The 27,317-nt window shown below is 35.3% G+C and overlaps 3 protein-coding genes across 7 annotated transcripts; all 3 read left to right on the top strand.

Moving 5' to 3' along the window:
* The first annotated feature begins 3,710 nt into the window (after positions 1-3,710).
* On the top strand, positions 3,711-6,210 carry LOC106359611. The gene is made up of 8 exons (XM_013799280.3): positions 3,711-4,021; positions 4,118-4,157; positions 4,253-4,422; positions 4,502-4,541; positions 4,630-4,853; positions 4,951-4,987; positions 5,080-5,297; positions 5,395-6,210. Exons 1-8 carry the CDS (start codon positions 3,998-4,000, stop codon positions 6,031-6,033), a joined length of 1,392 nt encoding a protein of 463 aa, XP_013654734.2. The 5' UTR covers positions 3,711-3,997; the 3' UTR covers positions 6,034-6,210.
* Positions 6,211-6,278: 68 nt separating this feature from the next.
* LOC106411580 (probable enoyl-CoA hydratase 2, mitochondrial) lies at positions 6,279-8,244 on the top strand. The gene is made up of 7 exons (XM_048738675.1): positions 6,279-6,517; positions 6,809-6,978; positions 7,077-7,151; positions 7,314-7,404; positions 7,494-7,545; positions 7,631-7,734; positions 7,848-8,244. The coding sequence occupies exons 1-7, from the start codon at positions 6,358-6,360 to the stop codon at positions 8,099-8,101; spliced, it is 906 nt and encodes a 301-aa protein (XP_048594632.1). The 5' UTR covers positions 6,279-6,357; the 3' UTR covers positions 8,102-8,244.
* A 13,309-nt stretch (positions 8,245-21,553) lies between these two features.
* On the top strand, positions 21,554-26,893 carry LOC106440539 (serine/arginine repetitive matrix protein 1-like). 5 transcript variants are annotated; one of them, XR_007315737.1, is made up of 7 exons: positions 21,561-23,145; positions 23,253-23,726; positions 23,834-24,232; positions 24,367-24,480; positions 24,714-25,293; positions 25,404-26,126; positions 26,218-26,893. XR_007315737.1 is itself a non-coding variant. In XM_022712969.2 (1 exon), exon 1 carries the CDS (start codon positions 21,851-21,853, stop codon positions 23,147-23,149), a length of 1,299 nt encoding a protein of 432 aa, XP_022568690.2. In that variant the 5' UTR covers positions 21,554-21,850; the 3' UTR covers positions 23,150-23,204. The 5 variants fall into 5 exon arrangements, 1 of the variants encoding a protein (XP_022568690.2); XR_002662642.2 differs by having other exon boundaries at positions 23,253-23,750; positions 25,410-26,126; XR_002662641.2 differs by having other exon boundaries at positions 23,253-23,750.
* The last annotated feature ends 424 nt before the right edge of the window (positions 26,894-27,317 follow it).

The raw sequence follows: 27,317 nt of genomic DNA, 5'->3' as shown, positions 1-27,317 counted from the left end.
CAGTATAAATATTTATTACTTATTTTATGGTTTTCTGCATATTTTGAAATAATAAAATAATAATTATATTAAATAACTAAGAAATCAGTTACTATTATGTAATAAATTGGCGTGCACATATAAATCAAACGACCGCTTTTGTTTATTCGCAATCATTTTAAGGTAAATAAATAAAAATAATCAATATCTATCGTATATGATATATAATTAAATTTAAATGATATTTTAACATAGATATAATATACTTTAATATGGATATTTATTAAATGAGGTTTCTACTCATATGATTTTATGATTATTTGCATATTTTTGTAACAAAATTTTACACTAATGAGATTTTTTTACTGTGGAATGTTTAGTGGTTTCAATAATTTAAAATCATTTAAAAGAAACAATGAAGATGTCAAAATTAAAATATTAACTTTTTATATATGTTCAACACATATCAAAATATAAGTATGTATATTCATATGATGTATAGTTTAACTTAAACGATATGAAATATATATATATATATATATATATATATATATATATATATATATATTAACATAAACACCTATTAAAATAAAATTATTAAAATTAGTTATTCATATGATTTTATAATCATTGTATGTTATTATATAATAAAAATTTAAACCTTGATCACAAAAGTTTATATGAGACTTATAACAGTTTTAGTAATGTATACTCGTTTTGAAAAATTCAAAATACAACATATAGAAAAAAAAAATCTAACTTTTATTATATGATTAATGTAATAGTGTAATTTATTTTAATAATAAATAATTAAACATAAATGATATAAAGTATACTGATTTTTAGCAAATCTTTATTATTTAAAATCATTAATTATCATATATATCTTAATCACATTAGGTAATTCCGTCGGTTTTAGTTAATGAAATTAAATAAAATATAACAATTTCAATTTCATAAATGAATGGTCCATAATTGACATACTATATAATATAAGATTCTCTAGCAATTTAATTTTGGACTAACAAAATTCTCAATTGATTCTCAAGCCGCCACGTAAGCAAAATTAGCATTACAATTACTTGACAACTCAGCATGATACTTTTTTGATTAGTACAAACTACAAGTTATAAATTTTTAAATGTTTCTCTATTAATATATAGGGGATATTTGTATATATTTTCAGGTATTTTTAACAATTTCAAAATATCCTTCAAATTTTAGATTTTTTAATTTATAAAATCTAAAAATAATTAATACATCTAGGTATATAAATCTTTTTTGGATACATACAGATATCCAAAATATTTATGTTCAGATTCAGTATTATTTTTTTTGGATCGGTTCGGTTTTTTCGGATTCAGATTTTTTTGTTGGACCCTAGATGGGTCAGTTTGCTTCGGTCATATATACTATGTCGTTTTTTGGTTAACAACCTATTTTATTATTGTTTGCTTAAATATCTATTGTTCTATCTTACAACATATATTTACTATTTGATTCATATTTTTTTATTCATAAATTTGTTTTAAAAATACAAAAAGTTAAATCCAACCGAACCGAACTCGACACAAAATACCTGAAAATCTGAAATACTCAAACCGAACGTGAATGTATATCCCCTATATATTATTTGAGAAGCATTGCAACACTTTTTTGTAGTCACGTGTCATCACTAGAATGATTCTTAGAATCCTTAGAGAAATATGTTAGTTCATCTAAATATATAATAAGCTTTTTATTAAACCACAATAAATACATTATTAATGTGCTTCATTATTTCTTTAAATAAGATTACGGAATTACCTATTGTGGCTAAAGTATATATGACAATTAATGATTTTGAAGAATAAATATTTGATAAAAATATGAGCGTATTATTATTATATTTTTTTTTTAATTTTAAGCTATTAAAATCAATTAAACAATCATAGTAGGGCAATTGTCAATAATAGCACATTTTGAAGTTTATGTCTCAAAAATAGCACTAGAAGGAGAAAGTCACAAAAATGACATTCATTAAAGGTAAAATATCTCTAATACCCTTTGTTTAAAATTAAATAAATAAACAAAAATAAATAAAATAAAAATAAAAAAAAGAAATTTTTTCATAGTTTCAGATTATATGTTTTCAGATTAGAAATTTTTATAATTGTTTTTTTGAAATTTTTTTTTTAAAATTGTTTTTTCAAATTTTTTTTTTCATATTTTATTTTTATAATTTAAAAATACTTTTTGAAACTGTTTTTAAAATTTTTATTTTTTATTTTAGTATTTATTTTTTATAAAATTTTAAACCCTAATTCCAAAACCTCACCCCTTAACTCTAAACCCTAAGGTTTAGATTAATTAACCCAAGGGTATAAGTGTATATTTATCTCTTTAATGAAACCTATTTTTGTGACTTTGAGCCTTGAGTGCTAATTTGGGAACAAAAACTTGGTTTGGTGCTATCCTAGTCTTTTTCTCATCATAGTAACCATATAATAAAAATTAAAAAAAATTATTTATATATTATATTTTGAATTTTTAAAAACGAGTATAAATTACTAAAACTGTTAAAAGTTTCACATTTAAATTTTGTGAACTATGATTTAAAACTTTTGTGATGACATGATACAAATAATTAAAAATAATAGAAGTTGAATGTCTCATTTAATAAGTATCAAAAATAAAAGATATTTAAATATATGTATCATTTTAAATTAAACTATATGCCATATAAAAATACATAAATATCTTAATTTTAAATTTACTTTGAACATTTTTTTGATAAAAAATTTGAACAAATATTGACAACTTAATTTTTTAAAATATTATAAATTACTTAAACAATTAATCCCACCGTGAAAATTTTGTTATCACTAATTTAGACTTTTTGCTATAACAGATACAAATGATAAAAAAAAATATGAGCAAAAAAATCATCTAATAAATATTAATATTAAAATATATCATATATATGTTAGGGCAATTGTCAATAATAGCACCTTTTGAAGTTTATGTCTCAAAAATAGCACTAGAAGGAGAAAGTCACAAAAATGACATTCATTAAAGGGTAAAATATCCCTAATACCCTTGATTTAAAATTAAATAAATAAACAAAAAAAATAAAAAAAATTAAAAAAAATAAAAAAAGAATTTTTTTATAGTTTCAGACTATATGTTTTCAGATTCGAAATTTTATTTTTTCGAATTTTTTTTTTATTTTTTTTTTCAATTTTTTTTTTTATAATTTAAAAATACTTTTTAAAACAGTTTTTAAAATTTTTATTTTTTATTTTAGTATTTATTTTTTATAAAATTTTAAACCCTAATTCCAAAACACCACCCCTTAACTCTAAACCATAAGGTTTGGATTAATTAACCCAAGGGGTATAAGTGTATATTTACCTCTTTAATGAAACCTATTTTTGTGACTTTGAGCCTTGAGTGCTACTTTGGGAACAAAAAGTTGGTTTAGTGATATCCTAGTCTTTTTCTCTATATGTTACTATCATTTAAATTTAATTATATATCATATCAAATAGAAAAAATATTTTCTCGATTTATCAAAATTATTTATATGTTCGCACCAATTTAATTATATAAGTAGTAGATAATGACTTTTTAATTATTCAATATATATTAATTATTTCATAATATACTATAAATATATAATATAAAAATAATATATAATATTTATCCCGTGCAAGTTTAATCTAGTTTAAATGTGTATTCGAACGCTCACACCGGTTTTATCGGAGCACCAACACATCTGCTGTTATGTGCTTCCAGATAATTTATATTCATCGTGTACCAAAAAAAAATCAAATATAGATATTGGGAAAGGTGTGTTGATCAATTTTGGTTTGCGAGCAAAGAGCCCATTGATATTAAAAGGCCCAGTATCATAATTTTGGTTTTCCGCTTCTCAGGAAAGAAGCGCGGGAAATCATAAAAATTGGAAAAAGTAAAATACGCTGCAGAATCCTGAGTGAGGAAGAAAAGCAAAGAGAGCAAGAGACGTCGTAATCTAATGGAAGAAGTTCACTCAGCGGCGGTGAGAAATTCATTTCTATCCTTATTTTTTTCTAATTTTTGTTCCTGAATTTCTGGGGAATTAGCGGAGAAATCGAGCTTTGTTTGAGTGTGGCAGGAACCTATTGGATACTCCGATTCTCCATTTACCATATCCCGTGAGTTATTTGAATTGAATGCTGCGAATTCTTCTAATTGCAATTTTCAAGTCTTGTTGTTGACATTTTTTATTTTTTATTTTTTTAATTTACAGAGCCGCCAGATATTACGAATTGGTTTTCAAGTTACGTCTATGAATCTCTTGCACTGAGTTCTTCAGGCAAGGACGACGGTGAAAGAGAACCACCGAACGGGTTTTCTGTTAGAGAGGAAGATAAATACATTCTTGGTGCGGACAAAGATCATAAACCTATGAACAAGAATGTGAGTCAGGTTACAATCGATGATTCACTCTTCTTTGATTTGTTTTTAAAATTCAATTTTTTTTTAACTTTTGTGGCAGATTCAAAAGACAAATCTCTATGAGTCACCACTCCTTTCTGGTATATACTCCTTTTGATTGTGTGGAAAGTCTCTAGCTTTTTTTTTTGATGGGTTATGTTTGTAACTTTTTATGTGTGTGCTTCTCAGAACCTCCTGATATAGGCAATTGGTTTTCTAGCTATGCTTATGAATCACCGCCCGTCCTGGATACAAATGATGCTCTTTGCTTTTCGGTTGGTGGAGAAGATAGTGAATGTGTAAAGGAGACGCAAGCAGAAGCAGAAGAAGAAGAAGAGACTAAAGACATTGAAGGAAAAGATGATGTTTGTCCTAGTTTGTTTGAGCAACAACTCGTCTCTTCTTCTGCAAAGGTACATAATTTTCTACTTCCTATGCCTTAGTGTTAGATTATCTTATATGAATCTATGTTTCTCTCTTAGCTCTATGATGCTTCTTGCTACTAATTAGGTTGCAGATTTCTCTCAGTCTCAGCATCTTCTTTCAGGTTGGTAAAAAACTAGTTTATTTGGTACATAAGTCATTACTGTTTCTGTTTTCTTAACATGCGTTACAATTGAATCTTCTTTCTTTTATCAGAGCCTCCTGATGTTGGGAACTGGTTTTCAAGCTATGTGTATGAATCTCCTCAGCTTTCAGATACTCATGAAATTGAGTTTTGTTCTTCTGAGAAAGATGATCAACTAATCATTGAGGAGAGTGACACTGAGGGAGAAAATAGTTCTGGTATTTTCCGAAAAACTAAGAGCAAGCAAGAGACTATTCCTCCTGGCTGGTTAAAATCAAATGACTGCACGGTAAGCTATCTTCTTGAACCTTGTAGTTCAAAGAAAGAGACTTGTGTGGGATCACTTTGAAAATCCATTGACACTTTCTCAATTTTGTACATGTTAGGAGGCCAAGGAGGTCTCTGCATATTCAAACCAAGAAAGGGAAAAGAAGTCAACGGTTATATTGTTCAATGCTTCAACCAAAAAAGAGGACAAAGATTCAAGCTTCAAGCAAGAACCATTGTTCAGTGAAACGAAAGAAGAAGCAAACTTTATCCCCGAAGGCTACAACCCAAAACCACAATCATTACAGGAGCTGAGACCAAAACATATCCAAGAAACCATTTCCAACAGGCAAATGTCTCCAAGAAAAGCTGCTCAAAAGGCTCGTCCAGAAGAAAATATGGAGTCAGTAAACCAAGAATCAGATGACAAGGAAAATGTTGACGCTGAAACTGGATTTGTAACCATGAAGAAGGCAAGATTTAGAGAATCAAGAGACCAAAGTTCCATGAAGAAACCAATCAGAGGAGTTCTGAGGGAGTGCTCGAGAAGTAAAAAGCTAAAGAAGATGGCCACAGAAGAAGATGAAGAAAGAAAGAAGAAGAAGAAGAAGAGAAGAGTTCTGGGTGAAATGTGGAATCAGCAGCTTTCTGGGGGAGAGGAGATTGCAGGAAAATGGAGTTGCCCTCAGAGAAAGAAAGGGAAATCAGGACCGCCATTGAAACAGCTTCGACTTGATGCGTGGGTGCATAAAGTCTGAGTCTTTTGAGGAGGAGGAGGAGAAGGAGGATGCTTCACCAACAAACAATGTACACTATTAACACTGTATTGTTTCCCTCTCTTTTTCTTTTTTTTTTTGTTGTTGTTGTATTCTTCCTTCCATAGTAAGAAGAAAAACTCGGTAAATAACACAAACCGGATCAGACCGGATTCAATTTAGTTTAAAAAACCGAACCGGAAACCCAAACCAAAAAGAAAGAACTTGGTTGGATAAGCATTGACCACTACGGACTGACACAACCGGAATGTCATTTTCAACCTAACAGGACTAAAAATCAAAAGTTTGGAGTCAGAGACGGTGAAGATGAGCTTCGTTAAGTATCTCCGCCGTGATAGTTTGCTCCAGTTAGCCGGAAAACAATCTCTTAGCCGAAGTTTCATGCTTCAAACCTGCCGGACTCTCATTATTGAAACCGCTCTGCCTGAATCTGTCAAGCTTAACCGTCTCTCTGGTTCCGATTCTGGTAATTTTTGGGTTCTATTGTTAGTGTTAGTTAATACCGTTGTTGGATGTGTTATTTGCTTCTCTAGTTAATCTTTTTTAAGTCACCAATGAATCTTGTCTGAATTTGATATTGTCCTGAAAATCTGAGTCACGTTTTGTTTCTTATTTGTGTGTGTTTTGGATGTCTGAGCATTGTTACTGTCGGATTAATGTCTGGTCTGGTGACCTTTTTGTGTGTTGCACAAAAATATTCAAAAGGAAAGATGGCAAATGCAGCAGTGCTTAATGTGAGTTTGTGATTGATTTACAGGGATTGTCGAGGTCAATCTAGACAGGCCTGTGGCCAAAAATTCCATTAATAAAGAAATGCTGAAAGGTCTCCAGACCTCATTTGAGACCATACATCAGGATAGTTCCGCTAGAGTTGTGATGATCACAAGTCTGGTTCCAGGAGTTTTCTGTGCAGGTGCAGATCTCAAGGTAGTTTTGCCACTCTCTCTCATTATTTCTGGAATGTTCGTAATCAATAGGGTTGGTTACCCATGCGTTAAAAAATTTGTATGTTTTTTTCATGTCAGGAACGTAGAACTATGAGTCCATCTGAGGTTCATACATATGTCAACTCTTTGCGCTACATGTTCTCCTTCATAGAGGTATACAAATACTCCTTATCAAAACTTATATAAAAAAGAAGAGGAATGTATAAATGGTTCTGGTGAGATGAAACTATTAGCTTCATGTGCTACTTTACTTCTCTGTAAATGCTCTAGGATTTGGCTTTCCTCATGCTATAGTGGCTTGCTTGTGTATCCTAGGCATTGGGTATCCCAACTATTGCTGCAATAGAAGGTGTGGCACTAGGAGGTGGACTCGAAATGGCTTTATCCTGTGATCTTCGAATCTGTGGTATTCTATTTTCACATGTCATCATTTTTTCTTATTTAGAGTCTTTCTGCTATAATCTCCAGTTCTTGTTAATGTTCTCAATATTTCAGGCGAAAATGCAGTATTTGGTTTGCCTGAAACAGGACTCGCTGTAATCCCTGGGTATATATATACTATAACCTCCATCCATGACTCCCCATTTTATCAATCTTCTGATGATTTCTTCTTTCTCTCGGCTTCTATTCAGCGCTGGTGGGACACAGAGACTCTCAAGGCTGGTTGGAAGATCAGTTTCAAAGGAACTTATATTCACTGGTCGAAAGATTGATGCAAGAGAAGCTGCAAAGAAAGGTCTGTGACTATTAAAGTTGAATTGTGAACTTGTTTTTTTATGACATATACACCCACCAAATAGAGGAGGATTCTTAATACTCTCTTTTGTTGTTGTTGTTGTTGTCGTGTAGGGCTAGTTAACTTTTGTGTTGCGGCGGGTGAGGCTCATAAGAAAGCAATGGAAGTGGCTCAGCAGATAAATGAGAAAGGTCCAATGGCGATAAAGATGGCGAAGAAAGCGATTGATGAAGGAATAGAGACGAATATGGCTTCAGGATTAGAGCTAGAGGAGATGTGTTATCAGAAGCTTCTAAACACTGAAGATCGTCTGGAAGGATTAGCTGCGTTTGCTGAGAAACGTAAGCCTCGTTACACTGGCAAGTGAAGCTCTTTTAGTTTCAATAACCGGGGGGAGATAACCATTGTATTGGTTGTTAAGAACCGGGATGGTTTTAGGATTATAATAATGTGTATGACACAGAAACCAAGTAAAAATAAACATTTGAATATCACTCGTTCTTTTTTTTTTTGTCATCTGTATTATTATTAAACATTGAAAATCCAATACAAAAGTCCAAAGACAAAAAAATACAGAGAAAGGTTCACAACCGGCTCAGCAAACAAAAGAGCCCAAAGAAAGACAAGGCCCATACGGACACCATGCGTTAAAGATTAGTATGGCTAGGCCACATGTTTAACGCTCGACAAAGGTGGAACACGTGCCACGCAAAGAAGCCATCCGTCTTCAAAAACTAGCACGTCATCGCCGGAGCTACTAATCGGTTTACCACCGGAAACACACCGGAAACAGGCACCGTTCAAAGAGCACCGCCATGACGAAATCTGAAAATGAGAGAGTTCTAAACCGCAGCTTTCGTCTTCAACAACAGAAGACCGTAAAGACACTTTGAAACAAACCAAAAGGATTTCCTTTTCCAATCGAAAGTTTCAATATACAACCTTAACGTTGAATCAACCAACATAAGGAACGCTTGAAATAAAAGGAGCGTAGAATCCGGGAAACTCCGGAGTAAAGCCACCATCAACATCAACGGCCGATGCGAGACGGAGCCAAGTGCCGACAGACCACCACCGAAGAAGATGACATGGTCTCCGGAGCCAAAAGCCAACGACCGCATCGAGGAGATGACGCGCCGTCAGAGTCGAGAGCCGGTCGACCACCAAGAGGAAAGGTGCGACGCCGGAAAGGAGGGCCCAACCTAGGGCAGAGTATCGCCGGAGAGTTACCGGACTGAAATTTCTTCTCATCGTTTTTTTCTCTGTGAAAGATTCTGGAGAGAGAACAGAGGAAAAGGAAAGAGAATTTTTAGTCTCTCTCTACTTTATTACCCCGATTGATTAAATATCACTCGTTCTATTTGTGGATTCATGGGCTGTAATAAAATTAAATTCGGATGCAATCATGCAAGTTAAAAGCAATGGTTATATACATTGTGCGTATGATTTAAGCAAATTCTCTTCTTTTTTTTTCTCTTTATCTTTTGCTATGAGTTTAAGCTAATGGTTTTAAATCAGACATTAACTTAAACTTGGTTTCATCTATACGTCATCTCTATTAGTTGCAGAAATGTTTCCTTGAATTTGAAGTATAGAGTAAAAGGAAAAAGCTTGAGAGATAATAAATGTAGCCGACCAGTGAGTCCACAGCCCAATCAAATTGGTTCAAAAAATGATGTGCTGATGATTGTGAGAATATGGGCCAAACTCAATCTCAGCCCAATAAACTATACCTGCACAATAAAGGAAAGACGTTAGTTTTCCTTTTCACGTTATCATGTCGGTTAAACTAAATTGCTAAGGCAATTAGTAATAGGAAAGTCTGGGGACTATAAATAGGGAGGTAGTCATAGCTTTTAGGACCCATTCGAAAACATAGAGAATACAAGATATAGAGAGAACAAGTTAGGCTTTGCTATTTGCATAAGAGTTGTCTTGTGATCTATATTGTGTTCTAAAGAAACCTTTAAAGTTAATAAAACCAAGAACAGAGTTTGTTATCAAATTGATCGTTGAGTTCCATAAGCACAAGTTGGATTAAATTCCTAACAAGTGGTATCAGAGCAATCCAGGTTAGATTGCAGGTGCTTAAGGGATGGGGAAAACCAGGATCGAAATTGATAGGTTCGAAGGAACTGGAGATTTCTCGCTGTGGAAAGTTCGTATGATGGCTCACTTTGGAGTCCTAGGGCTAAAGGACATTCTAACTGATGAGAACCTTCTGTTGGATCCGCCAAAAGAGGAAGCAGAAGGAGATACGAAAGTCACAGGAGATGGAACTACGGAATCAAGCTCAAAAATTGATCCCGTTAAACTTGAAAAGTCGGAGAAAGCCAAAGACCTCATCATCGTCAACGTAGGTAACCAAGTTCTACGGAAGATCAGCCATTGTGAAACCGCTGCTGCAATGTGGACCGCATTAAACACGCTGTACACAGAAACCTCTTTGCCGAATCGTATCTACTTACAACATAAGTTCTACACGTTCAAGATGAACGACTCTAAGGACATAGACGCAAACGTTGATGACTTTCTAAAGTTAGTAGCAGACCTAAGTAACTTGAACGTGGATGTCTCAGAAGAAGTTCAAGCTATCCTGTTACTAAACTCAATGCCGCGTATGTATGATCATCTTAAAGAAACTCTCAAATATGGCAGAGACACTCTCAAGATCAATGAAGTGACAGGTGCCGCAAGGTCTAAGGAACGAGAGTTACTTGAAAGTGGAAAGCTTTCAAAATCACAAGATGAAGGACTATACGTGGAAGACAGGGGAAGATCATCTAATAAAGGAGGAAACCGAAACGGTAAAGGCAGATCTAAAAGCAGGCACGGGCGATCTAAATCAAAGCCAAGATACGATAAGAACAACAAAGGATGCTGGACTTGCGGGAAAGAAGGACATTGGAAGCGGGAATGTCCAGAAAAGAAATCACATAGAGCTGCTAATGTAGCTGAAGAGCCTAAGCAGCCATTTGTACTAACAGTTAGTACACACGACGCCGGTTCAGAATGGGTAATGGATTCTGGTTGTTCTTTCCATATGACACCCAACAAAGACGTTCTATTTGACCTAGTCGAATTTCAAGGAGGCAAAGTTTTGATGGCAAACAACACTCACTGCGACGTCAAAGGGATTGGCAAAATAAGGATCGTGAGACCCGACGGAACCGTGGTTATTCTTACAGATGTAAGATATATGCCTAATATGAGCAGGAATCTAATATCATACGGGATGCTAGAACGAGCAGGTTGCAAATACGAAGGAGAAAACTTCTTAATACGTTTCTTCAAAGATGGGAAAGAGATTTTGTCCGGTAAGTACCATGAAGGATTGTATTACTTGCAAGGAACAGTTATGAAAGAAGAAGCGAATGTGTCAAGGGCAGAAACTGACAAGACAAAGATATGGCACTCACGTCTGGGACATATGAGCTTAAACAATCTGAATGTGCTCGTGAAAGATGGATACTTGTCTAATAAAGAAGTGGATAAACTAGAGTTTTGTGAGACCTGTGTTCTAGGAAAATCTCACAAACAAAGTTTTTCAACGGCTAAACACACTTCAAAAGGCGTTTTGGAGTACATACATTCTGATCTATGGGGCGCGCCATCAAGCCCTGAGAGTTTAGGAGGATGCAAGTACTTTATAAGCTTCATAGATGATTATTCTCGAAAGGTTTGGATTTATTTCCTAAAATCTAAAGATGAAGCTTTCAGCAAATTCAAAGAATGGAAGGAAGCTGTGGAGAACAGCACAGGGAAGAAAATCAAGTGTCTTAGAACAGACAACGGGTTAGAGTTTTGCAATAAACAGTTTGACAAACTATGCAAAGATTATGGTATCAAAAGACACAAGACTTGTCCATACACGCCACAACAAAACGGTGTGTCTGAAAGAATGAACAGGACAATCATGGAGAAGGTGAGATGCATGCTCGCAGAATCTGGATTAGGCGAAGACTTCTGGGCTGAAGCTGCATCAACAGCGGTCTACATTGTTAATCGATCACCAAGTTCTGCCATTGATTACCGTTTACCAGAAGAAGTATGGTCAGGTGTAAAACCTGAGTTGAATCACTTAAGGAGTTTCGGCTGCTCTGCCTATGTTCATAAGATTCAGGGAAAGACAAGTCCTAGGGCCGTAAAAGGCGTCTTCGTAGGTTACCCATTCGGGGTAAAAGGCTATCGAGTGTGGCTGTCTGAAGAGAAAATATGTGTCACTAGTAGGAACGTAGTGTTTAATGAGGAAGAGATGTTTAAGCACACGGTGACCCAGCGAGAAGATGTAGATTTAGAAAAGAAGAAAAAGAAAGTGACGTTTAAGGAAAACCTAATAGATGGCCCTACACTACCTACGACTACAACCGAAGAACCATTGGTTCAAGGTGGAGCTACTGAAACAGTAGAATCAGAAAGCTCAGAAGAAACCAGTTCTGTAGAAGAAGATAAAGACTCAGAAGCAGAACCGGAGCTCGAGGGATATATGCTTGCACGAGATAGAGTTAGAAGGACGATCAAGCCACCTTCTAGGTTTGAAGATTCTGACTTCGCAGCTTATGCTTTAGCTGTCTCTGAAGAGATTGAAATCGATGAGCCAAAGTCTTATAAGGAAGCCGTGATGAGCAAGAAAAGCAAGTTTTGGAAGAATGCTGCCGGAGAAGAGATGGATTCTCTTCAAAGAGCTCGTACTTGGACACTCATTGAAAGACCTGAGAATGCGAAAGTCATAGGCAGCAAGTGGATCTTCAAGTTAAAGCCTGGAATACCCGGAGTTGAAGAACCAAGGTATAAAGGGAGATTGGTGGCGCAGGGATTTTCTCAAAAGGAGGGGATCGACTACAATGAAGTGTTTTCACCTGTAGTGAAGCATGTGTCGATCAGATTGATGTTATCTCTCGTGGTCAATAAAGATTATGAGCTAGAGCAGATGGACGTTAAAACAGCTTTTCTTCATGGAGACTTGGAAGAAAGAATTCTAATGAATCAACCAGAAGGATTCATAAAGAAAGGAGATGAAAATAAAGTATGCTTATTAAAGAAGTCATTATATGGTTTGAAACAATCTCCAAGGCAGTGGAATCTCAAGTTTGATTGTTTCATGAAAAGCCAACAGTTTATAAGAAGCAAAGAAGACCCATGTGTTTACATGAGAAACGTGAACACAGAACAAGCCGTGTACCTACTTCTATACGTCGACGACATGCTCATAGCTTCAGGAGATAAACAAGAAATCAGACGTGTCAAGGAGAGTTTGAATAAAGAGTTTGAGATGAAAGACTTAGGAAAAGCTTCAAGGATATTGGGAATGGATATCATAAGAGACAGAACAAAGGGAACTTTAGTATTATCGCAAGAGAACTACTTGGAGAAAGTTCTAAAATCGTTTGGAATGTCTGAAGCTAAGGAAGTGACTACGCCAACCTCAACTCAGTTCAAATTGAAAAGTCTTACTAAAGACCAAAAGGAAGAAGAAGGAAGGCACATGGAGAGCATACCGTATGCAAGCGCGGTTGGTAGTCTCATGTACGCTATGGTTGGTTCAAGACCTGATCTGGGCTTCGCGGTAGGACTCGTAAGCCGTTTCATGTCAGAACCAGGAAGAGAACATTGGTCAGCCGTAAAATGGGTTCTACGATATCTAAAAGGTGCTACAAGAAGAAGTCTCACGTTTACTAAACACTCAAAGTTTAGTATTGAAGGATTTTGTGACTCTGATTATGCAACTGACCTCGACCGAAGGAGATCAGTTACAGGATTCGTGTTTCAAGTTTGGGGTAACACAGTGAGTTGGAAATCGAGCTTACAAGACGTGGTAGCTCTTTCAACAACTGAAGCAGAGTACATGGCTCTTACCGCAGCCGCGAAAGAAGCCATTTGGTTGAGAAGAATATGTGCAGAGTTAGGTTTTGAACAAGAAAGTGTTAAGATTCACTGTGATTCACAAAGTGCTATAGCCCTAGCAAAGAATCATGTTCATCACGAAAGAACTAAACACATAGACACTAAATACCATTTCATCAGGTTCACCTATCTAAAATCCATACTAGTAAGAATCCAGCAGATTTCTTAACGAAAGCCTTACCTGGGCCTAAATTTGATCTCTGTTGTGATCTCTTGAACGTCGCCTAAAAGAGCTAGGCGCCACAGGTAACGTCATTGTTGCAATCTCGCCAAAGAAGAAGTATTGAGTTAGTGCTCCGGTTACTTCTTAGCAACAATGAAGAAACTTAAAAGTTTAGGGATACGTTACCTGTGGGAAGGAGAGGCGAGGCATAGGGATCTTTAGTTCAAGGTGGAGAAACTGAAGAAAAGGTATGAGGAACGGATGACAAAGCTCAATGAAGAAACATTGACTTAAGAAGATGACTACCTGGAGAGAACGTCTTAAACAGCTAGGAGGCTGAAGGGAGACGAGTATCTCGGCTGAAACAGAAGCAAGATATTGTTTATAAGACACAGTCTTAAACAACTAGCATAAAGACAGTAACTTTATCAAGAGCTGAAGGGAGACAGGTGTAAGAGCAATTAGGAAAGCTTCTAAGAGACCACATGATACAAACCGATACAGAGACTTATACTACCATTTCAAGCAAACTCAGGGGTTAAGCAAATCATTCATCACCTACAACAGGAGAGACAAAGATTCGTCAATCATCAAGGAAAAGAAGAACTCGCGAGCTTCTTTTAAAAAGTGATTACGGGTCTCTTACCATATAGGAGTAGTTGATGATCAGGCGATTTGAGGAAAGGGAGAGAGCTAAAAGGATTTGGAGTTAATCTCGAAGGAATAGAAGACGAGTGAAAGAAGAGGTAGCGGCGTACGAGCTACATCGAAGCTACGATGAAGGAGTTTTATCGAGAAGCATCATCACCGTTTCGAGGAGCAGATGTAACATCAAAAAGACGAGTAGCATAAGGAGGCTCATGGCGACAGACCGGAGAAGAAACTTGGCAAAGCCTTCACCGGATCGGATCATCAAAATCGCACAGGAAGAGCTCCAGCCACTGTTTTGATGCGACTGCGATCTCGTCGAGGAAGAAACGAGAAGAGGTGAAGTGAGTTGGGCCACAAGGTGGAGATTGTGAGAATATGGGCCAAACTCAATCTCAGCCCAATAAACTATACCTGCACAATAAAGGAAAGACGTTAGTTTTCCTTTTCACGTTATCATGTCGGTTAAACTAAATTGCTAAGGCAATTAGTAATAGGAAAGTCTGGGGACTATAAATAGGGAGGTAGTCATAGCTTTTAGGACCCATCCGAAAACACAGAGAATACAAGATATAGAGAGAACAAGTTAGGCTTTGCTATTTGCATAAGAGTTGTCTTGTGATCTATATTGTGTTCTAAAGAAACCTTTAAAGTTAATAAAACCAAGAACAGAGTTTGTTATCAAATTGATCGTTGAGTTCCATAAGCACAAGTTGGATTAAATTCCTAACAATTAGGCTCTTTTACATATTTCAGTGATTGTTCATTTGTTTGACTAATCATCAGACTTAAAGCTGCGAAGGTAAAATAATTCTTCATTTATTTAAATAAAATGATTAAGAACCATTATATCTCAGTCATGATGTATATAATGGCTGAGATATAGTCGGACGGATATTGAGTTAGGAGAGATTGGATATTCAAACCCGAACGGATAATATACAAACCTGAATGGATATCCGAAAATAACCGAACATATATTTGTATATTTCATCCTATATTTTTAATTTAGTTTTCTCATTTTATTCAAAATATTTATATTGATGATGCACACGGCTAAATATAAGATTATATATATATATATTATGGACACAATCATTTGCTAGTCAATAAAAATGCATTTCAAGATCTTGTTTCGTGCATTAACAAAAGTTGCATCCAAAATCTCAAAACAATAATTAAATTAGTGTCTTTTTGTTTTTAAAATTGTATATCTAAACCTATTAATCGTTCAATCTATTAAAACTTAGAAAACAGTCATATTAAAAATATATTTTTAAAATAGAAAAAATCTTAAGCAATAAAGAATTTGTTTTTTTCAAAAATTAAATATCTGAACCAAACTCGAAATAAACGAAACCCAAACTTTAAATATCTGAACCCGACCGGAATGTAAAATACATGAACGGGTTCTATACCCCTGTATCAAAACAAAATACCCAAAAATCTGAAATATCCGATCCAACCCCGAAAGAGTATCCGAACACCCATCCCTAATACCACTGTTATTGAAACTAGAAGCAAAAATAAAAAGTTTGTTTATAGAGTAGTCTGACATTCATATATAACAGTCAGGGACGGTCCATCCTTATTAAAACCGCTATTCAGAATAAAATTTTTGGGCCATTTTCTTTAAAGGTAAACTAGATTTTGATCCGCACACCCGTGCAGATATTTTTTTCAACTTTTATATTGTCCAAAATTCATTTTATAAGATTGAATATATATATATATACAATTATATATATGTCTTGTTATATTTAATTTCAATAGAATCAATAATGTAAATGTGCGTAAAAATACATATTTATAATCAATTTTTTATTTTACATAATAATTTTCCAATTGGTGATGTTAATTGATTATTTACACATGTTTTAAATATTTTTAATTCTTAAGAAAAAATTGTTAGGTATTGGATTCTATTTTTAGAAAAAAATATTTCACATTAATTTAAGACATTTTTAATTTATAAAATCGTTTACGATAAAATATTCAACATTAATTTAAAACATTTTAGAGTATATCGTATTTGGTTAGTTAAGATTATATATTATGATTATGTAATAGAACATTTATTTTTGTACTATGAAGTAGTTTTATAAAAAGAATATTCGTGTTTCAAATATTCTGTTAACGATTTTAATTGAAAACTTGACATTATTTTATATGTGATATTATATATATAAAAAAAATCCCATTGTTCATTTTTATTTTAGGTTTTATAATACTTAATTGTTTATCTTTTCTATATGGTTAATCAAGAATATAGATTATATACAAAATATTTATTTCTTTTTAGTTAAATTGATAGCATTAAATTAGGGATGCCTTAATTTGGAATGTCCTTGATATTAGAAATATTTTGTGGAGTTAATTTTAAGTTTTGGACATTTTTTATATTTTTTAATATGTAAAAGACAAAAGAAATTTAAAGATAAGTTCATTAAATGCATTAGTGATCTTCGATGCGTTCCATTTTAATAGATTAGATGACCTGAGATTTTTTTTGGACCATTTTTCTTAAGCTTAAAAACCTCAAAAACATTAACATTTGGACCCTAGACGAGAGTGCTTACTTTGCCTATGCCATAGGCCGGACCTGATAACAGTTAGACGTTCTATGTTGAGGCTTTAATACAAAAACATAAAAGAATAAAATAAATTCGTTTTTGCTGCTCCCGTTTTAAATTTTTAAAGTTTATTATATTCAAAAGGTATATATGCATTATCGACAAGTTTGGTCTTCTTAATAAAAGAAATAAAACTATTATTTATTTAGGGTTTTCCAAAGTCCTGTGAACTAAATGTACTTATTTTTTTATTTTTTTATTTTTTTGACATTATGTACTTATTTTTTTATGCTGATTTATTATGATATTATAGTTATGAAAAAAATTATATAGACGATTCGACAACCGATAATATTACCTATTTTATGAAGATCTACGCCTAACTGCATCACATGAACCATCCTACGAAGATCTACCCCTGACCGGATTTATTTTAAATCGATTTGGTTAGTACTTATATCGTTTTAAAACAAAAAAAAGTATTGGTATAATGTTTCCAGACTGGTGATGCGTAAGAAAAAAGCTTTAGCGTTTACAGACCAAAAGAAGAAAATCCATCCATATTCTTCTTCGTAGGTCAAATATGCCTACGCGACCTCACCTCTCCAATATTGTCTAAAATATTTTGTATTACCAACTAATTACGCCTTAATTATACACTTTACATTTAACAATTTCAGTAATCTGCTATCTTTATAGCTTTAGCCGACCAACCTTATCGGCTTGCGATGGTCGTACTTTTCTGTTTCATAATTTCTGTCATTTTCAGTAATTATATAATCGAAGATGGGTGTGTTTTATTTTATGCAAAAATCTATAATATCCCAACCACATTTTCTTAAGATTTTTAAGACACAAAATTTTTTGTTATCCAATTTAATATCCAACTAATTATTTTCTCATTTTAATATATAAAATTTCAATACCGAGATTTTGTTTTTTTTTTTTAAATTAAAATAGTAACAAATTTCAGACAAAATTTAAAATATCTCAGAAAATTCTAATTTTATTTCTGTTTGAGAAATAAGAGTAAACAAATTTTTTATAATCTTAAATTTTGAATTAAATTTTAAAATTTTAAATCGTGAATTAAGTTTGTTTTCTGAAATAGGAAACAAACTTATTTATTTTCCTTCAAAATTAAAATTGAAAATTTTCTCCCTAATTTATTTACCTTCTTTCTTAAATCTTAAAATAAAATTAGGTTTGAAATTTATTAGTATTTTCAATTAAAATAAACAATATTTGGGTATTAAAAGGGGCTCCAATTTTAAAACTGTGTGTATTAACAATATAATTAGTTGGGGAATTAGACTGGATAGCAAAAAAAATTGAGCATTAGAAAGCTTAATGAAATTTAGTTGGGGTATAAGCATTTAACAATATGGAAAATAGGAAAATAAAAATTTAACTGACACATGAGATAACCTAGTACACAAATATAATTGAACATTTTCAGAGAAAAATTGAATGTACACTAGGTGGTATTTACTCAAATATGTTAAATATGATGAACCTTCAAAAATGACCAAACTATATCAACTAAAGTAACTAACTAAATTAATATTTTAATCTTTTCATCTTCACAGATGTTAGGAAACTTTTCAGGTAAAAAGATTTAGACCATTTTCAAATCGTTTCTATATTTCTGTCTAAAATACAAAGATTATATATAAAAACATATAATGAAGTAAATCCACTTCTATAATATAATTTATTTATTTTAGAAGAAAATATATAAAAAAATGTAGAGATGGGTTAGATACGTTCTTACTAATAAGGTCGACTAGTTGATATTCACTTTGTACATGTAGAAGTCTTCTAAAAAACACAAGTGATGCACTCAACAGAAGGCCTGGGCGTTCGGGTCCTCGGGTCGGGTTCGGATCGGGTCGTTGCGGGTCTGGATCCTTCGGGTCTGGATCCTTCGGGTCTAAGAATTTAAGACCCGATAAGATAATTTGAAATTCTTGGTTCGGGGTCGGTTCGGGTCTTAGATAGTTGGACCCAATAGGATAATTAGAGTTTGTCGATTCGGCTCGGTTTTGGATCGGGTTCGGTTTGGGTCATGTTGGGTCCAACAAAAAAAACCTAAAACACACAGAAAATACCTGAAAATATTTAAATATGAGAAATTTTATCTAAAATCTAATCCAAGGACATGAAAAATATATGAAGTTTTATCTGATTATCCGAATTATATTTTTGAAAATCTAAATTTTTATCTGAAACCCAAAACCATACCCAAAAACTAAAATTTGAAACTTAAAAAATACCCATAATACCAAAAATAAAATGAAACACCCATATATACTTAATATATACTAGAAGTTTCGGGTTTCGAGTAACCCCAACTTGAATCAAATGCAAAAGTAACAAAAAAAACTACTGAAATTACAAGTATCCCTTATGACAAAAAAAAAGACAGAATGTTGTTTTATGAATATAACCACTTGAAGTTTTCTCGAGGCTTTATAAGTCTTATAAGGCTTTATAAGTCTTATGGAAATCTTCTGACAGAATCTTCTAAAACATATAAATTTTGTTTTCAAGCTTATCTTCTCATAAGACTTAAATTTCAATCGGAAAAATAAAATATAAACAGAAAATTTAAGAGGGAAATTAAAATTTAGGCGGAAAATTTAAGTGAAAATTAAAACTTTAAATCTCATGAAAATTAAAAAGTATATCTTATGATCTAAGAAGATATATTAAACCATATAACTTGATAATATTAAAGTTACTTAACACTTTTGAAAGTTAAAAATAATATCTTAAAGTTACTTAACAAGGTTACAAAAAATAACGTGAGAGTCTTCTCGAACTAGCTAAAAATATTCATAAACATGAATGTTGCTAACCTCATAATTAAAATCAATAGCTATGAATTTTATTCAGGAACTCTAATATTGATTAATATACATGAATAAAAGCATTTATAATTTTGGAGAAAATGGAAGTTTATGAAACATTGATGTAGAAGACTTCCACAGAAGTCGTCCAGCAGAAGACTTCCAGGAAGTCTTCAATTTAGGTCATTTTTGAAATTGAAAATTTACAAAGGAAGACTTCTATAGAAATCTACTCTACAACAGATTTTTTGGAAGTCTTCCTTTGTAAATATCGGCTTACTTTTGTTTTTAAAAAAATCTCGAATATACCAGAGAGTAAGTCTTCTAGGATAAACATATTAATTTTGCAATTGACCGAACTGTGTCAGAAATTTGATTTTTTTTTCTAAAAGACTTACATGGAAGTCTTCCACTAGAAAAACTTAACTTAAAAAGTACATTTATCTAGACGACTTCCATGTAAGTCGTCTCATGTCTTTTACAATTGACAAATAAAACTTAAATATTTAATTTTAATTAGACGACTTCGATGTAAGTTTCCGGCATAAGATTTACCAGATATTCTTCTATGAAAACAAAGGTTTGACTAGAATCTTGGAATAAATTTCTGGAAGACTTTCGTATAAGTCGTCTCTCGAAAGACTTACATGGAATTTGTCTAATTAAAATTAAATATTTAAGTTTTATTTTTCAATTGCAAAATAAACCGAGATGACTTTCACCGACAGTGAGAAGACTTCCACCGAAAGTCCGAAAGACTTACATGGAATTCGTCTAATTAAAATTAAATATTTAAGTTTTATTTTTCAATTGCAAAAGTAACCCGAAATGACTTTCATCGACAGTGAAAAGACTTCTACCGAGAGTTCGAAAGACTTACAGGGATGACTTTCGTGTAAGTTACCTAGAGAAAGTCAAAATTCTGGCATAATCCGGTCAATTCCAAAACTAACTTGTGTATCCTAGACGATTTACTAGGAAGTCTTCTCTGGTATTTTCGAGATTTTGGTGTTAACAAAAAAAAGATGGAAGACTTCCAAAGAAGCCGTCTCTAAAAGCACACTTAAAGTCAATTGCAAAATTAACCTATGTATTGAAGAGAAGACTTCCGTATAAGTCTTCTACTACGAGAAAACTTACACGGAAGTCTTCTGACGAGCAGATCTGGAAAAAATAGTTTCATACTTTCAACCAACGAGATAATTTGATTAGCTTTTCCTATCACATATAATTTCACTACGAAACAAACCCACTTGTTAATGACTAAGAATTATGAGTTTGAACCTTACAAAGTTTAGAATCAAAATCTTGGTTTGTTTTTATGAATATAGAGAGAAAATGAAAGAGATGTAATTTGTGTGCATAAGTAATGAGATATGAAGAGTAAAAATCAAAACTTTGGTGCATTAAGAGCTTCAAATTGGTTGTTCATGGTGGATTGGTACTGATTGCAATGGTAATATTGTAAATACGCGATGAAGATGAGATGATTGAGTAAAACACTCATTTTTGGAAAAAAAAAAAATAATATTTTCGTGAGTAATCCAAACTTCTGAAATAAATAGGCAAACGAAAATTCCAAAAAAAAAAATCTTGAGTTAGTTTTGTATTTCATTTTTTGGTTAAGTCATATTTGAAAAAAAAAACCCAAACTGCAAACCTTCAATGTAATCAACATTTGGATGTTCCGTTCCACAGAGCGATTCTCCAGTCGCTGTCAACCATCAAAAATAACGTTAGAATAGTATCAGAAACCCAAAAAAGTAAAGTTGGGAATGAATTCACACATCAACTTGGACATCAGATCTTGTTCTCTTCAATCTCTTTCTTCTTCTCACATTTTTTTCTAAACACCAAAAAAAAAAAGACAGAACTTAACCTCGAAGTCTTAGCACTTCCACTAACTTTGGTCTTTTAATCGTATTTTCAAACCATCTTTCATCACCAACCTAAAGTACAAACTCACTTTCTCTCTAATGGTGGAAACAACAAGAAGCTCGAAGAAAACAACTCAATCGGGTGACAAAGAAGCTCAAAACCCTAGAAAATTCTACTCTCGATTCCTCTTCAAAGCCCTAATCCTCGCCCTGTTATGCTCCCTCGTACCAGTCTTCCTTTCTCAGACGCCTGAGCTCGCTAACCAAACCAGACTCCTCGAGCTTCTCCATATGATTTTCGTCGGCATCGCCGTCTCCTACGGCCTCTTCAGCCGCCGGAACTACGAAGGAGGAGGAGAAAGCAATAACAATACTCATAACCCTCATCCCTATGTGCCTAAGATTCTCGAAGTATCATCCTCTGTTTTCAACGTGGATCATCACGAGAGTGGATCCGATGATTCCTCCCTCGACCACCTTAGGATTCAGACATGGAAGAACAAGTACCACACGAAAATTCCAGAGACCGTTCTGCCTCTGGTTTTGCCTGTTCGAAGCTTGAACTACTCTCGCGGTTCTGATTCCGGCAGATGGGAGAGAGTGAGATCAAAGAGACAGCTGTTAAAGACTCTCGTTGATGATAACAGCAGCGATGCGCTTCCTTCTCCGATTCCGTGGAGGTCAAGATCATCGTCGATGGAGATTGAATCTCAGCCGTTGATCAAGACGTCATCTTCCTCTTCTTCGACGCCTTTACCTAAGCCTGGAGCTGAGGACACCGTGAGGAAGAAGGAGTTTCACACATCACCGTCACCTCCTCCTCCTCCGCCACCGCCGCCGTTGCCGGCGTTTTATAACTCGGCGCCGAGAAAGGATTATCCTCCTCCCCGAAGCTACAGAGAGTCAGTTCAGAAGAAGAATTATACTCCTCCACCGCCTCCGCCACCACCACCACCTCCGATGGACTACTATAAGTCGCCTCCGAGTAAACTCAGAGTAAGCGGCGAACGGAGAAAACTGTCGGAGCAAAAGATGAAACTCGATGAACGTTCAGCGACAAGAAACTCTCCTACAAAAGTCTGGTGGTCTGAGCCAATCGCGGAAACGAAAGAAGATATCAGAGAAGACATGAACAAGAATGATGGGAGAAGTTTCGTGGGGAGCAAGGCAACTGAAGAATCCGAGGATAAAGAAGATATGATAACAGAAAATGTAATCCACGAAGATGGTGAACATAGTGAGAAGAAGTTAGAAGAGGAAATAAATTGTGGGAACATCAGTGACGTGGACAAGAAGGCTGATGAGTTCATTGCAAAGTTCAGAGAACAGATTAGGTTACAAAGAATCGAATCCATCAAGAGATCTGCTTATAAGATCTCTACAAATTCATCGAGGTAGAGAACGTATTGACTGTTCTAATTACAGACGAAATAAATAACATTTTTTCAGTTTACTCTGCTTGTCTTCATAAACTTTTTTTTTTTTTTTTTTTTTGAAAAAGGGCTTTACTTTAAACTTAAATGGCCATGAAGGCAGTCACTTTGGGTGGTGCCCATTACATCAAGCTTTCCAAAAGATTATAAAGATGGGCCTAGCCCTTAAAGAAATACAATTGAACCCATAGTGAAAGATGTGAAGAGACGGACGAGAGAAGTCGATGCTTTCAGCTTTGAAACCACCGCTGGAGCATTTTTGAGGAGAGAGATGGGTTTCCTTCTCTGATCCCTGAAACTCTGTTCCTGATGAGAAGATCTGCTTGCTTAGCCAAAGAGGAGATTGATCGATATTGTTGTCGATGGATCCTGCTATTCCTCTCAGTCCAGATGAGATAGATTGTAACTTGCCATGCCAAAAGAACCAGAAGACGATCATGCTTTGGAAGAGTCATCGCTTGCATGAGGCCTAATTCTGTCAGCCAATTCCGAGAAGGTCGCCAGTTTGCTTTCCGAGATAGTTCCGTCCAGAGACTCCAAGCGTATGGGCACTCAAAATATAAGTGGTCTCTTGATTCTAATGGAGCATTGCATAAGATACAGCTTGAATCAATTTGAATTCCCCAACTGATCATCCTATCTTTTGTAGGGCACCTATTCAGGACGGTGAGCCATGTTAGGAAATTGTGGCGAGGGATTCCTCGAGAGAACCATACCACTTCGCACCAAGAGACGGTCGGACGGTGGTTCTTGATCAGGTCATATACCGTTCCCGTCGCATAGGCAGCCGAAGACACTCCTTGAGGAGACCATTCATAGACATCGCTCTCTGCCGATAACGTAACGGTGGAGAGGTAGACATGGAGAGATAGTTGTCTTTCCGATCGCGGATGCGGTAGACGCCAGTGGTCGTTTCGGAAGAGATCATGGAGCGTTGCCGAGTGATGGATGCCTATGTTTGAAGACGCCGGCAGTTGTAGATAAGTTCTCAAGTTACCGAAAGGACTCCAGTTATCCGACCAAAACCGAGTATCTTTACCATTCCCTGGTAAGATCTTAATCCAATTATAAGCATAGTCCCTTACCCTCAGGATCTTTTTAGTTGCTGATGAATGAGATGGTTTCTCTTTGATGGTCCATAAGTTGTTCACCTGACCAGAGAGAATGTTTTTTATGAACCAGGCTACCCAAATAGAGCCAGCTCTGAAGAATAGCAGCCACAACAACTTAATCGAACAAGCCCTGTTCCAAAAGACCAAGTCCCTTATTCCTAATCCGCCTTCTTTTTTCGCCAAGGTAACCACCTCCCACGAAACTTTTGCTGAGTGATGCCCTTCCACTGTCCCTTTCCAAAGATAAGCACCACATAGAGAGTTGATAATTTTTATGCACTTTTTAGGAATAGTAAATGTCGCACACCAAAAGTTTGAAATTCCCGCAATGACTGTGTTGATCAGAACTAGTCTTCCCGCAAATGATAAAGTTTTCGATGTCCAGCTATTTATCTTACTCTTCACTTGCTGTATCAGGGGTTCGCAGTTGGCCAGCGTTAGTTTCTTTGTGCATAAAGGTACTCCCAGGTAGCGGATGGGAAGAGCCCCCTGAGTCAAGCCACATTGCAGGAGGATCTGCTCGATCTCTGGCTGTTGAACCCCGCAGGCAAAAAAACAGGTTTTTGATATGCTCACCGAAAGACCGGACAGCGCTTTGAAATTGTCTAGTACCTCAAGAACATTTTTTACTGATCTTAGAGAGCCATCACAAAAGATAAGTAAATCATCAGCAAAGCATAGATGGGTTAGCTTAGTCTCCTTGCAAGCATAATGATAACCAAATTTTCCTTCCTCAGCAGCTTTGTCTAGGAGAAGAGACAAACAATTCATCGCTATGACAAAGAGATTAGGAGAAAGGGGATCACCTTGGCGCAAACCTCTGTTACTCCTAAAATAGCCCTGTACCGTTCCATTAAATCCTATCATGAAGCTCGGGGATGTGATGCAGGAGTGGACCCATTGGACGAACTGCGGGGGAAGATTCATGCCTTGAAGACAGTTGAAGATGAAGGTCCAGTTCACAGTGTCAAAGGCCTTTGCAATATCCACTTTCAAGGTAATTCTACTCGGCCCTTTGTCTCTGTGATATCCATGAATTATCTCTGAAGCCAGCATGGTATTTTCTACTAATAACCGTCCTTGGACAAATGCCGTTTGATTTGGTAGGATTAGGTCCGGGAGTAGAGGCTTGAGTCGATGGACCAAAATCTTGGAAATGAGCTTGTACAGAGTGTTGCAGCAAGAGATTGGACGGTAGTCGCTGATTGAAGATGCTCCAGGGTGCTTTGGGATCAGAGATAGAATTGTTGAGTTGGTGGAGATGGGTAGGTGGCCTGAGGTGAAGAAAGATTTGATTCCTGTAATCACATCAGCGCCAACAACGGTCCAAGCTGCTTTAAAGAATCCGGAAGTTAGGCCGTCGGGTCCTGGAGATTTATTTGGATTGAGCTTGAACAGAGTTTTCCTGATTTTTTCCTCGGTAGGATGCATCATCATTTGTTCCCGGAGTTGTTGAGGGCATCTATAAGTCGTGAGGCTCTGGTACCAGGAGACTGATGAAGTTGTAGAAGGGGGAGTTTGTGGCGCGAGAATCTTTTGGAAGTGAGAAATGGCGATCTGACCCATTGCAAGGGGGTCTGTGATCTGATCACCATTTGCCAGGCAGAACGAGCGGATAGAGTTTAAGGAGTTTCTGACTTGAGTCAGTCGGTGAAAGAAACTCGTGTTGCCATCTCCTTCATTTAGCCAGTTGATGCGAGATCGCTGTCTAAAGTAGCTCTCCTCTATAGATCGGAGGAAGCTGAGTTTAGATGCAATTGTTTGCTCCTCTTGAAAGTTTGCCGGCGAGGGATCAGTAAGCGCTTTAATCTGCACAAGTTGAAGCAAACCGTTAGTTTCTCGCACTCTCTCTTGAATATTTGAAAAATTGTCCCTATTTATTTTTTTTAACACTCTTTTTATCTGTTTCAATTTCCAACAGAGATGAGAGAGATCCAATCCAGCCCCGCCGCACTGATTCCAACCCGACAGTACCAGCTGGCAGAAGTCCGGGTGTTTGGTGAGGTAGTTGAAAAATTTGAAAGGTTTGGTACCAGCACAGCGATCTACGCATCGAACCTAGCCGAGGACCGCGCAGACCTCTGGGTTGATCTTCTAAATGTGCAGCAACTCCTACAACTAGATGTCAACCCTTGGGTTGTAGGCGGCGATTTCAATCAAATCCACCATTTTGCTGAGCACTCAAACCCCCTTGTGAACCACATTGATCCCCCGATGACTGACTTCCGCAACACTCTTACTCAACTGAGCCTCTTTGATCTTCGCTACTCTGGTCCTTGCTTCACCTGGAGTAACAAATCCCCAACCAACCCTATAGCGAAAAAACTTGACCGTCTCCTTGTTAACCAACCGTGGATTGCTTCCTACCCTCATAGCCTAGCCTCTTTCCTCGCCCCAGAAATATCTGACCACTCCCCAAATGTCCTAGACCTAGCCGTAGACCTTGTCTTCATAAACTTGTAAAAGACTTTTGTGTTATAGTTATTCAGGCTGAAAAAGATAGCAACTGGAATGCTGATTTATGTGAATATAAACTCAGATTGATTATACACACTACCATGTGTCATACTGATTATATATTTCACTACCTTGAACAATGTTTCCAATATCCATCTCAAAACTGGAATACAGTTTTGGACAACAGCATATGATAAAAACTACAAACCTAGTTGCCAGTTTACTGTTTAGTAATATGTTGTCACTTGTCAGTACACTATTTTTGCAAGGAGTCCCTGGTTGTACGGTAGCCATCTCCTTTGTTTATTCAAGATCTCTTCGTATAGGTATGCAGTCTAGGCCAAGCAAGTTAAAGTCTCATAAAACGTTTTCTCAAAACTATTTGACATCTCATCTCGGAGAACCCAGCAAATACTACAAATTTTTTCCTTATTGGATCATTCCTTTTTACTTCTTAATTACCTTAATGCATGTTCAGAATAATACAAATCAAGGTTCCAAACAGTTATAAAATAGGGCCCTTGAGACTTAACACCTAGCTCCTACAGAGACTCTCTCCTTTTT

The sequence above is a fragment of the Brassica napus genome, chromosome A8, assembly GCF_020379485.1.
Source record: "Brassica napus cultivar Da-Ae chromosome A8, Da-Ae, whole genome shotgun sequence".
In the NCBI taxonomy this organism is placed as follows: domain Eukaryota; kingdom Viridiplantae; phylum Streptophyta; class Magnoliopsida; order Brassicales; family Brassicaceae; genus Brassica; species Brassica napus.
Note: the sequence above shows the minus strand (reverse complement) of the source record. Positions and strands in the feature narration are given on the sequence as shown.